This window comes from Condylostylus longicornis, unplaced genomic scaffold, assembly GCF_029603195.1.
Source record: "Condylostylus longicornis isolate FDR11 unplaced genomic scaffold, ASM2960319v2 ptg000121l, whole genome shotgun sequence".
NCBI lineage: Eukaryota > Metazoa > Arthropoda > Insecta > Diptera > Dolichopodidae > Condylostylus > Condylostylus longicornis.
Genome location: NW_026578089.1, coordinates 244,063 through 256,923, shown reverse-complemented (window position 1 = coordinate 256,923; position 12,861 = coordinate 244,063). Strand labels below are relative to the sequence as shown.

General features: G+C 27.9%; 1 protein-coding gene across 1 annotated transcript; it reads right to left on the bottom strand.

Moving 5' to 3' along the window:
- Positions 1–12,178: 12,178 nt before the first annotated feature.
- LOC129614820 (electron transfer flavoprotein regulatory factor 1) lies at positions 12,179–12,629 on the bottom strand. Its single transcript, XM_055529719.1, has 2 exons — positions 12,451–12,629; positions 12,179–12,386 (listed from the first exon to the last, which is right to left on the bottom strand). The coding sequence occupies exons 1-2, from the start codon at positions 12,487–12,489 to the stop codon at positions 12,183–12,185; spliced, it is 243 nt and encodes an 80-aa protein (XP_055385694.1). The 5' UTR covers positions 12,490–12,629; the 3' UTR covers positions 12,179–12,182.
- Between the last annotated feature and the right edge of the window lie 232 nt (positions 12,630–12,861).

Below are 12,861 nucleotides of genomic sequence, written 5' to 3'. Positions count from 1 at the left end.
GATTATTCATAAACTCAATAAGTGTTTACCAAAACAGTATGTAGATCTCCTTGCTTCATACCTAACCAACAGAGTATTTCGTATAAAAGTGGAAGATGAATATTTGGATCTTATGAACATAGAAGCTTGAATTTCTCAGGGCAGCATCTTGGGTCCGGTCCTTTACTTGTTGTATACAATTCACCTCCTAACGTACGGAAATGCCCAGACTGCGAATAGGTTATAAAGAGCCAGTAATATTGTTTGTGGTTGGATCAAAAAGTGGAATATTAAATTGAATGAATTCAAATCAACCCATATTAATTCACAAATAAACGTCTAATCCAGCATGTACCGACATATATAAATGCCACCATGATCCCATTTCAAAATACGGCTAAATATCTTTGAATGACCCTCGATAGGAAACCGAAGTGGAAGGAACACGTAAAAATAAAACTCACTGAGCTCAAAATATAGAAAACTATACTGTTTGCTGGGCGGAAAATCAACTTTCAAATACAAATGAAATTCTAATTTACAACTTTGGGGAGGAGCAAAGCAGAGCTAAAAAAAAATACAGGGGTTTCAAAATAAAGTTTTCAGAAACATGTCCAATTAACCCTAGTATATTCGGAATTACGACCTACACTGAGATTTCAAGATAAGATTCGTTAAGGAAGAAATTGAACTCCCCGTCAGCAAATACAACGTTGAAGCTCAACAACTTGTTAACAATCCACCTACAGGAAAACTAAAAAAGATTAAACCGATCGAACAAATTGTTAGACACAGTTTTATAAAATTATCTAGGTTTAGCATTAGTTCAGTATACATACGTAAATTTGACGTTTTAATGAACCTCCGCACTAAAGCTGAAGTTGATTTAACTTTTTGAGATAGATAAAAGAATATTTTTCATACAAAATACATCAGCTCGTCGCGATAGTGACGAACCAGTGAATCCAGCTTTAATTGGAAAAAGTTTTCCCTCGTCGTTCACCTTCTTCACTGTACTCAAACTTAATCCACTGCGGACATGAATGCCCTGGACAACCACATCTAACACATCTTTTAAAGAAATTGATGCATTAGATTTGGCTAAGGCTAAATTAAAATGCACCCAGTTATTAGCTTTCTTCTGCACAAAATTTTATTCAATTTCTGTTATTTAAGTCATCTTACTTATGTATGTAATTCAATATATCTGGAAAACATTCCGTCGATAATGTAAAATTCTGACACATCAAAAATATATACATATATAATATGTAAAAAAATAAAACAAAATTTATTTACAAATACACACTTTGTTGTCCAACTAACTTGGATATCTTATACGTAGTCTTTGGGTACATGTCTTTACTTACTTTTGTTCTATCTCCAAAATAAAATGTGCACATTTTCAGACCTAAACTTTCAAAACACTTTTTCATGTACAGGTATCCCTTGCTTAACAATGTTTTTGGGACTGAAAATTTACGACGTAAATCGAACTGACGTTATAAAAAAATTTATATTAAACACCTGCATATACATTTATTCCTTTTTATCTATTAAATAATAAACAACAATTATGTATGTCCTATAAACTTAAAAATTTCTTTCAATTTTTTTGTAAATACATTTATATAACAAAACTTAATAGTATTTTCAACTTCTTTTAAATATTTTTCAAATTCTTTAAAATTCACAGAAAATAATGCTAGAAGGTATCAATAGAAAATTGCTATACATTTATTTTACATATGATATATTTATATATGTACATATCACAATTTTTAGAGTTGATTGCACATTTCATAAATGGTAATACATAATATGTATGTATGTTTGCGTGTACATAATTTAAATTAAATTTGAATCAGTGGTAAAAAAATAATTAGTACTTCGGAAAAAAAAAGTTTAAAACGAGTATACGATGTTATGTAAATTAGTGGTATTAATAAAGTTGGGTCAAACCAATAGTTTGTATTGTAGCACTTTTCCCTTCAACAAAAGATAACACTGTTTTTAAAAACAATCTACGTATACCTACTACACTATTAAAATTTTTTTCATTTATACACGAAACTATTTCTAGAATTGCATATATTTAGGATGAACGTTTTATGGAGTCTTTGAAATAAAGCAAAAATTAATTTAATGAGGAATTAACGTAATGCTCGATTTTAAAGGTTAATTGCGTGAGTTAAGAAATAATTATATTTTTTAATGTTATGGAATTTACCGTTAGCTTTTTGCTTTTATAGAAATTTAGAAACACTTGTGATTTCAGAAATATAAGACGTCAAAAATTCAAATTTACAAATTTCAAGAGGCAATAACTTGAGAAGGGGTGGAAATGGAAAAAAATTTTCTGCTAACAAAATGAACTATTTATTAGTGTAATTCTAGTGATAGCTACTAAACTTTCAGGCTCCCACAACCTGGGGTTAGAAGGAAAACATCAAAAATTTGAAAAAAAAAAACTGATTTTATATAACGGTAAATTTTAACGGCCATTTTGTTTTTTTAAATTTCATGTATAGTATCCCGTGATAGAAGAAGCAATCCACTGCCTTTCTGCGTTTGCAAAATTTGAGAAATGCACATGGTTCTACTACAGTAAATAGTTGAAAATGACATTGTTATGGTTTAGGGGGAAAAGAGGTATAACTTTTGGAGGGAGGGGAGATAGGTAAAAATTATATTCTACCAAAATTAGTTTCTAGTAAAGATCATTTCAAGTTTGTATCTTCAAGGGTGTAGAAGTTTTGTAACACACGGATTTAGAATCCCTTTTAAGCCAGGAGCGGAGCGGTTTTTTGAGTTCTTTGGTGCTTTTTTGACCTCGTTTATTATGATACTGGGTCCTTCGTCTGTTACATTAGATGTATTATCTAGTCTTGAATCGTCAAACAACACTTTTATGTATTCACTTCATCTTGCAAGTCTTACATTTGGTTGAAGCAGTATTTTTTTCATTTTGGAATTTGATATTCCCGTTGTTGTTTTTTTTCTTACTTTGTGTGACTTCTTTAACTTTTTTGTGCAAAATAAAATAATTGTTTTTGTGGTCAAGGTTAGTTATAGTTTCATCTTCGCTGTTTCAAAAGTTAGGTTTAGCAATTTTAATTTTGGTTTTATCATTTTATTGATTGCCCTGTATTTTTCCGAATCTTTGGGTTTATACGATCTTCTGTCGTTCATCAAGTTTAAAATCTCTTCGGTAATCCAAGTTTTCTTAAGTTGCAGTTTTTTGTTGGACTTTAAAATGTTTAATGTATTATTCAGCGGAATTTTAAACTTGTTCCAAATCTCGTCAATATTTTCTTCGCTTTATTAGTTCTGCTATTTTTTGGTTTAGATAATTCTTTATTTCGTTGCGCGTGTCTTGTGCTTCTGGTAGGTTAAAACTCGAGTTACTATTGTGCCTTTTCTTCGTCATTTTCTCCAACAAAATTTTTATTTTGACTGCTATTGGATTGTGGTCAGAGCCTATATCTGCACCAGGATAAGTCTTTACACTTTTGATTGCATTTATAATTCTGGCATTTACTAAAGCGAAATCTATTTCATTTTTAGTTAATCTATTTACCTCATTTCGGGGTGTTGTCCAAATTTACAGTCTCCTGTTTGCCATTTTAAACCACGTATTTGCAATTAATAGATTATTCAGCGTGCAAAATTCTGTCAATTGAATTGTTTTAAATTAAAACATAAGTATGATTTTTTTTATTGAATATTATAACATTTATGGTGATATAATGGAAAAATCTAAACTACATACATACATACATATCTGTTAAGTAAGCTCATAAAATTTTACAAATTATTGTAGAAAACTTGATTGTTTAATATTAATTCAAGCACGAAAAAAATAAACTAAAAACAATTCAAGCATTTTCAGACCTAAACTTTCAAAACACTTTTTCATGTACAGATATCCCTTGCTTAACAATGTTTTTGGGACTGAAAATTTACGACGTAAATCGAACTGACGTATAAAAAAATTTATATTAAACACCTGCATATACATATATTCCTTTTTATCTATTAAATAATAAACAACAATTATGTATGTCCTATAAACTTAAAAATTTCTTTAAATTTTTTTGTAAATACATTTATATAACAAAACTTAATAGTTATTTCAACTTCTTTTTAAATATTTTTCAAATTCTTTAAAATTCACAGAAAATAATGCTAGAAGGTATCAATAGAAAATTGCTATACATTTATTTTACATATGATATATTTATGTACATATCACAATTTTTAGAATTGATTGCACATTTCATAAATGGTAATAATATGTATGTATGTTTGCGTGTACATAATTTAAATTAAATTTGAATCAGTGGTAAAAAAATAATTAGTACTTCGGAAAAAAAAAGTTTAAAACGAGTGTACGATGTTATGTAAATTAGTGGTATTAATAAAGTTGGGTCAAACCAATAGTTTGTATTGTAGCACTTTTCCCTTCAACAAAAGAAAACACTGTTTTTAAAAACAATCTACGTATACCTACTACACTATTAAAATTTTTTTCATTTATACACGAAACTATTTCTAGAATTGCATATATTTAGGATGAACGTTTTATGGAGTCTTTGAAATAAAGCAAAAATTAATTTAATGAGGGATTAACGTAATGCTCGATCTTAAGGGTTAATTGCGTGAGTTAAGAAATAATTATATTTTTTAATGTTATGGAATTTACCGTTAGCTTTTTGCTTTTATAGAAATTTAGAAAAACTTGTGATTTCAGAAAAATCAGACGTCAAAAATTCAAATTTACAAATTTCAAGAGGCAATAACTTGAGAGGGGGTGGAAATGGAAAGTGTTACATTAGATGTATTATCTAGTCTTGAATCGTCAAACAACACTTTTATGTATTCACTTCATCTTGCAAGTCTTACATTTGGTTGAAGCAGTATTTTTTCATTTTGGAATTTGATATTCCCGTTGTTGTTGTTTTTCTTACTTTGCGTGACTTATTTAACTTTTTTGTACAAAATAAAATAATTGTTTTTGTGATCAAGGTTATAGTTTATAGTTTCATCTTCGCTGTTTCAAAAGTTAGGTTTAGCAATTTTAATTTTGGTTTTATCATTTTATTGATTATATGATTTCGATGTTTTTTGAATTTGTTGGTTTTTTACTAGGGAGTTTTATTTATGAGGTGGTTTCTAAAGTCGTATCTAAAGTATCTTAGTAGTTTATTTCTATCGTTTTCCCTTACGTCCCTTATTTTTTCTTCTTGGATAATTTTTTTTGTTACTTTCAAGTTTTACATCCAGCGCCGTAATAACTTCCTGACCTATTTTCTTTTTATTAATTTCGAGTTTTCCGTTCAACCCAATACAAAATTCTTTCCGGAAATCTGAAAATTCCTTTTTTGGAAGCTGAGCGATAACACTCTCGATTTTGGTTTTATTGCTTATAGCCGAATATTATTTCCAACGCCTACTTTTATAATTGTGAAAGATCGCCTATCCGATCACTATACTGCAACAGCTCAAAAAATTCTAGTACAACTCACTTTGCTTATATGGTATTCACAATCTGCGTTTCACATAAATAAATGAATGGACAACTCCGTAATGACAAAGGGTAGAAAAATTCAGTTATTTATTTTTTCGTATATAAAAAATAGGAAAAATATTAAGAATTTTAAAAGCGGGAGTTTCATTTCTGTAATTTATTCCACTGCAAGGTGGCATAAATGGTGGATTAATATTATAAAAGCGAGGCGATTTGAAAACGAAATGTGACTATTAATCCCTTGGATACATTTGACGACACGGACTCGTTATGCACTTGTTTGCCCTAAGAGCGGATGACGAGTTTAAATTGTCATTTGATTTGAGACAATATTTGACATGCACAATCATGCTCATTTCATCGTAGTTTCTATCAATTAAAACAGAAGGTGCAATTACAGTATTTCGTTGAACATTATTTGCAATACACTGCCGCGTTATGTCAGAAAAAAGGAATACTTTTTAAGATAGTGATAACGAAAGTTTTAATGAAAATGACTGAAATTGACAATTACAATGGAATACAAAGTGAAGGTGATGGAGAGGATAGTGAACCAGAATATGATGACAATAGTGTAAATAATGCAAAGTCCCACTGCATTTACCAAATTGCTTTCAAAGATTCCATACTCTTCATGAAATTTATTTATTTAGTGTTTTTTTTTGTTAATTTATTTTTGTTTTGCAATTCTAATTACCTGAAGTTATTTTAAACTACATACAGCGATATACATACATATGTATATCGCTGATATTTTAGAAATAAATGAATTTTTACGTGAAATCTTCTGGGTTTACATACTACTCCAAGAAATAAAAAATTAAATCAGTTCCACATGCAAATAATTTTTCAAATAAATCCGTACCCAAGGGGTTAAAATAAAAAAAACTTATAATTTATATGTACATACATACATATATGATTGAAAAAAGACAGATAATAAAAAAATTTAAAATTTGTAATTAGTATTTGTCATTACATTATTGTAATACATATAAACTATGATTTTTTTACTTTTATTTCAATTTTGTCTTTAAAAATTTAAAACAAATATTTCTCATGAATGTACAATCACACGCATTATTATCATATTTATCATATTATTATATTTATCATATTATTAGTATTATTATCATTATTAGTATCAGAAGTAAGCTACTTGATTGAAGCCGTCTTCAGGTCAAGTAATGTTTATATAGACATAATAATAAGCCTTATAAACGGTGTACCTACATATAACTACATTATATTGTGTTTATAACAAAGTACAAAATTTTAAATTAATAACTATTGTTTTCGTACATTCGAATGCCATGAAATTTTGTTTTTATCAAAATAAAAATAACACAGATTTTACCTAACTTAATTTTATTTTATTTCAGGTCGCTGTTTTTACACTCGTATAATACACTCGTTTGTTTACAATATTTTGTTTCTTTCTTGCCTACACAACTTTTATTACTATCTATTTCTAAAGAAAAAGGGAATATTTTAATATTTTGGAACTGGCAAGCAAACGAAAAATAACGGAATGGAGCGAGTCGAACTACTTCTTGATAGATATACTTTGGATATTATTTTCGCTAGATCTTTTTATATCTTGCGGTAGTAACATTTTGGATTTGGCGAATGAAAGTATTCGCCGATCTTAATTTAAAATATTTGATTCGCCTAGCTCATTCGACTTGCGTAGCCATTCGTTTTTGTTGCAACTACAAAATTCTGCTGCAATTTAACATCAAATAATTGAAGTCTTAAATCGAAATTTCCAAAAAATGATTCAAATAAAATTATACGTACCAACACTGAATTTTTTTAATAGTAAATCTGTCAAAAAAAAAAAACCATACACAGCGCTGCAGTGGTAGGCTAGATATTATTATGTCAATTAAACATTGCTACTAATTCCTATTTAGATGTCAACCAATCTATTTAAATATAACGCTGCATAAAGCTAGTTTACTGTCCAACCTGAGTTATGAAGACATTTAAAACATATACGACGTATATACTGTCAACATAATTTTAAACCTGTATATTTTACATTCGATAAGGCAGCAAAAGCTTTGCTTGATGGTAAAACAGCAAGAGAACGACAACTATAAAAATAAATTTTATATTATTTAATGAATATAAAATTTATTTTTTTGGTAGACTTTCTTATAAGTGTTAATTGGGTAATTTGCATTAAAAATGCTTTTTCTATGTCCGGAAACTTTGACACAATTTTTTCCAAAAAATAAAATTAAAAATTTTAAAATTATATGAAATTTATATCAATTTGGGAAATTTTTTTATAAAAAATTTAATTTGTTTGAATAATTTGTGCCGCTAAATAAAATTTTTATCCCAAATAATAGAACCCTGCAAAAAAATTCCATACAAAAGAAGTTGTCCGCACTTCAAAAAAAAAATTACTTTAAGAAATAAAATCAAAAAATTATACTACGCAATAAAAAATGAGGTAGCCTGGCGCCAACTGCATTGCTAGACTCCCGTTATATCACGTATTTGAAAAAAAATTTGATCGAGAATTTAATAATTTTTAAGCGAATTTGAGTGTCCTGAGTGTTAAAAGTGAATTGTAAATATTTCCTGAGTGTTATTTCAGTTCGTTGTTAAAACAAAAAATTAAAAGCTTGTTTCTCAGTATTGCAATATTTATAATAGAGAGTGTAATGATATTTAAATAGAAAAAAATATTATAAAATTGATAAACAAAAATAAATAATTTGGGAAATATCAATACTATGGTAAGTAGTGAATTTTGGTAACGAAAAAAACTCCTGAGTGTTATATCATGTTAACTGTTTTTAAATGGTCTAAATATATTAAAATAATTTTTTTTTTCAAATCAATATTATATTTTAGTTCATTTTGATGTATGTAAAAATTTCCTGAGTGTTACTTTTTCCCATATAAAAAGTTTTACAAAAAAAAAGTGTTAGTGTGACTTTTTTTTTAATTTAAGGCCAGAACATATCTAAAAAGATGCAACAATATCAACGTCAACAGTGGAATGAGCAATATAAAAGAAAAAGAGATAAAATAAAGAACGATAGAACTAATGCGGCATGAAAGTTAAGTGAGTCTCAGCGCTATTCCGAATCAGTGCTAGCGTCGCCAGAAACCCTCGCTTCTGAATATCTGGAAAAATCTGCTACAATATCTGGAACAGAGACTGCTAATGGTGACAAAGGAGCTAAAGAGATAAACGAAAATTGGCAACAAAGATTAAAAGAAAAGCCAAACAATATAAGAATTTAAGACAACAACTATACCTACTTCAAAAGGAAATGGAAAACTTGAAAAGTAAATGTAAGTTAGATATTGATAAGGCAGAAAAATACAGGAAACAATGTTCAAGGCTTGCAAAAACGTGTGACGCATGGCTTTTGTGGCGCATGGCACTGATATCCCAGATGCACATGCTTTTTGTAATAGTCTATAGGCAAATTAGATGTTAAGTTATTTTTCGTTCCTACAGAAAATTTTCCTGAATACACTAAAAAATTACCAGATGGTATAAAAACAATTTCTGGAACGGGGGACATTCATCAAATTATATGTTTCCAAAAGAGTAAAATCATGTACAGAAATCTTTTTTGTTTTTGTAAAACGAATAATTGGATACAGGGAAAAGTATGTGACAATCATAAAATGAAGGCAAAGGCGTTCGACATGTTACCCAAAATACAAAACAAAAGTAGACGTACATTGATTTAAATATAATGAAATTTATACAGATTCAGAATCTTAAAAAGAGAAAATGCAATTTTATTTAACAGATACGTATTTCTTTTGCATTGCCCCTTTTTAATTTTTGATTATTTTTTGAAGAGACTTTAATTTTAATTTTTTATACATTGAAATACTTTAAGTTTTTGAAGCAAATATTGAAATATTTTTTAAGTTTTTGTCATGTTAGAAGTTCTAAATATATTAAAAAATAAATTTTTTATAAAAATAATGTTTTTATTCTAAGTTTTATTTCTGCCTTTCCTGAGTGTTATAAAATTTCCTGAGTGTTATCGTATTCCGAGCTTTTGAGAATTAATAATTTTAGGTTTAATCAATTATCAAGTTAAATTTGTATTATAGGATAAATTACTCGAGTATAAAATATATCTAATAAAATACTTTTTTCAAAAAAATTTTATTTTTTATAAAAAATATTTAAATTTAGAAAAAATTTAGCAAATTTTTCAAGAGATAGAAACAAAAATTTCTATTTTTTATTAAATTATATTTGAATATTAAAAAAATGGGTTTACATATTGAAAGGTTTTGTATTACTAAGGCTAGTAAAACTTTGTGAAGGTTGAAAAAATTATAGCAGTCATTCAATTTTTTTAAAATACATTTGATAACACTCAGGAGTAAAATTCTTACCTTTTTTCATAAATCTTGAAATAAATCTGAAAATTTTGTCTATTCGAGTGTCCCATCACTAAATTAAAAAAATTTAAACATTTCTTCACTCTAAAACGCCTTTCCTACTTTTAAAAAGTTAAATCGTAAAAAAAAAAAAAATTGCAACTGAATGTACATTTTGAATGCAAATTACCCAATTATAAAAATAATAATTGCTATTGTAATAACTAATAATATTCATATTTTTTTGTTTTGTTCTTTTGTTGTTAATTTTTTTTTATTTTTTATGACAATTCAAATTTAGTTTTTGTTGTCGCAATTTTTCGACACTGAAAATATCAACAAATCAAGTTATATTTGAATATTACCATATTTTTATCATAATTATCAATGAATACATACAATCATTTTATAGATAATTTTGATGCTACTACTTAATATTAATACTTTATTGCTACACTAAATAATTGTCATAAATTTGAACAATGTAAAAGCCGTCCTTTTGACGAACGCATATACTCCAAAAAAATCTATTACAGTACAATTGAATCTTCTGCAATTTCAACATCCTCTTCACTGCAATACGATATCATAAAACGACAGCTCTGATCTCGCCGATAAAAATAGGGTCATAAGATTCATGTGACATTGAGCCTTATTCTAGTTGTCGCGTCACTTACGTGACATTTGTCGTTGTCGCTGTCACATCACTTGAAATGTGGTATTCTAGTTGTCGAGTGACGTGACTGCGAGAAATAAACGAAAATGAAACGTTTCAAGTGAAATTGATACATTTTAAAAAGAAATTTTGGTGAGTAAAGTTCAAACTAAAAAAAAAAATTTGGTGTATATATGTATTTATATTTTTAATCCGAGGGAAATAGAAAATGTCGTCATTTGCATTATGGTTTATGGATTCATCAGACTCCGAGAGTAATGAAATTGAAAAAAAAACAACAATTAAGGATCAAAAGATTTAAGATTAGGGACAGCTCTATTGGATTTGCCAAATGGAGTGCAAGATAATAATTTTTTCAAATACATTAGTTACAAACATTTTATTTTATTCACAGATTTATAAGCTATTACAGACTTTCAAAGGAGAACTTTCTATATTTGCTAAATATATTTGAGGGAAAAACAAGTACCCCTAAAAGGTGTTTTGGAGTCTCACCTAAAATTAAATTAGGAGCTGTTTTACGCTTCCTATCTGAGGGCAGCTATCAAAAGGGTGTTGCTAACGATTTATATACAGGTTTATGATTCCTTTATTGAAAATTACCTGAAATTTACATAAATTAATTAAATTTTAAATTAAACTTATGTTAAAATTACCTTCTGCCATCCTGCAGTACTTCTAATGGGCGGACCCAAGCTATTAAGCTTTTCTGTTAGCTGGTTCCATTTTGCATCAAACTCGCATTTGCTTATGCAGCTTTCTCAGCAAATTTAAGGCCTTTGGCAATAAAGGCGTTCTCCGTCATAAAATTTCCCAATTCTTCAAATTGCTTCCTTGTTGTTACTTTTAAGCTAAAAATAAAAATTAAATTATATATTATATGGTTTAATTTATGTATTAAATTACAAAATTTATTATTTTTTATATTTTTATTATATTTTTATTAAATTGTTTTGTTTAAACTTACATTTTTGGTGTATCCATCTAGCTTGTCACTTGTTAAATACATTTCGACAAAAAACGTCGTTTCACTACGACATGTGTCGCTCTACAACGACAACTGGAATATACCTGAAACACATTTTCCCGCTATTCCACGACACGTGTCACTGTAATCGCCATTTAGAATATCAAATTCAAGTCGTGACGACAATTGTCGCTCTACTTCGACAACTAGAATAAGGCTCATTGTAAATTTTATCTACTTTTGGAAGTCGGGCATACTTATGAATTTGCCAAAACTTAATATTTTGAATTTGTGACATGCTCTTGTAATTCTTTAATACCTGAAACTTTTATTATTCACCTCTAATTTATATTTTTGCAGTAGCTATATAAAAATTTTAGAGATTTAAGCAACACTTGCTTTCAAGTTTTCTTTCAAAAGTATGACTGTTTCTAAACAACTTTTCTAAACTTTGAAAGTGCTTAATATTAGGCCAAAGTTTAAACTGAATTATCGAAAATTTCCTAACTATTCCAAAAATTTTAAATATTAGTGAAAACTTAGTATTTGTTTAGAAACTATGTACATGCCTACATACAAGCCTATGTAAAAACGTCCTTGCCCACATACATACTTATATACTAGTTAAAAACTAAAAATTAAAAAACTATTTTTCACTTCTCATATCTTGATTTCATAGATCTGTATTTTTTTAAATGATACAACGCTTCAATTTCGTTGCAAATGTATCTTCCCTTAACTAGTAATTCTTTAATCTTCTGTGGATGCTGTTCATCTTTATTTTTTATAAATGCTTCGTGACACTGGTTTCTAAATTTTATATAACCGGAAGGATGATTACGCCCAAGGAACAGTAACTTAAATATAAAAAAAATTGAATTATAATTTTTTTTATATCCTAAAAACAAATAACCTTCATACTTGTTTATAAAGTGCTCTAACTTTTGTTCTTAATTTCATACTAGCAAATTAGAGACGAACATTATTTTAATGTATGAACACAATGAAAATAAATCTACCTATGCAATTTACTAAATTTAGAAATTATAGATTCCTCATATATCGATATGAAGAATCTATATTAAAACAGAAAATATTGATGTTATATTAATGCATCGATATTGTAGCTACCATATTATCATTCTAACATCGATATTAGTTAAATATTGTAAGAAATATCGAAATATAATATTTGCACCATTTTTCATCAAAAAATCAAAAAAATCATGAGAATTTGGCAAAGCAAATTCAGATTTATTTTACTAGACACGTCATATATATAAATGTGTGAGGTGACAGTTTTTGCTATTCTTCTCGACGCGCGTTTCGCTT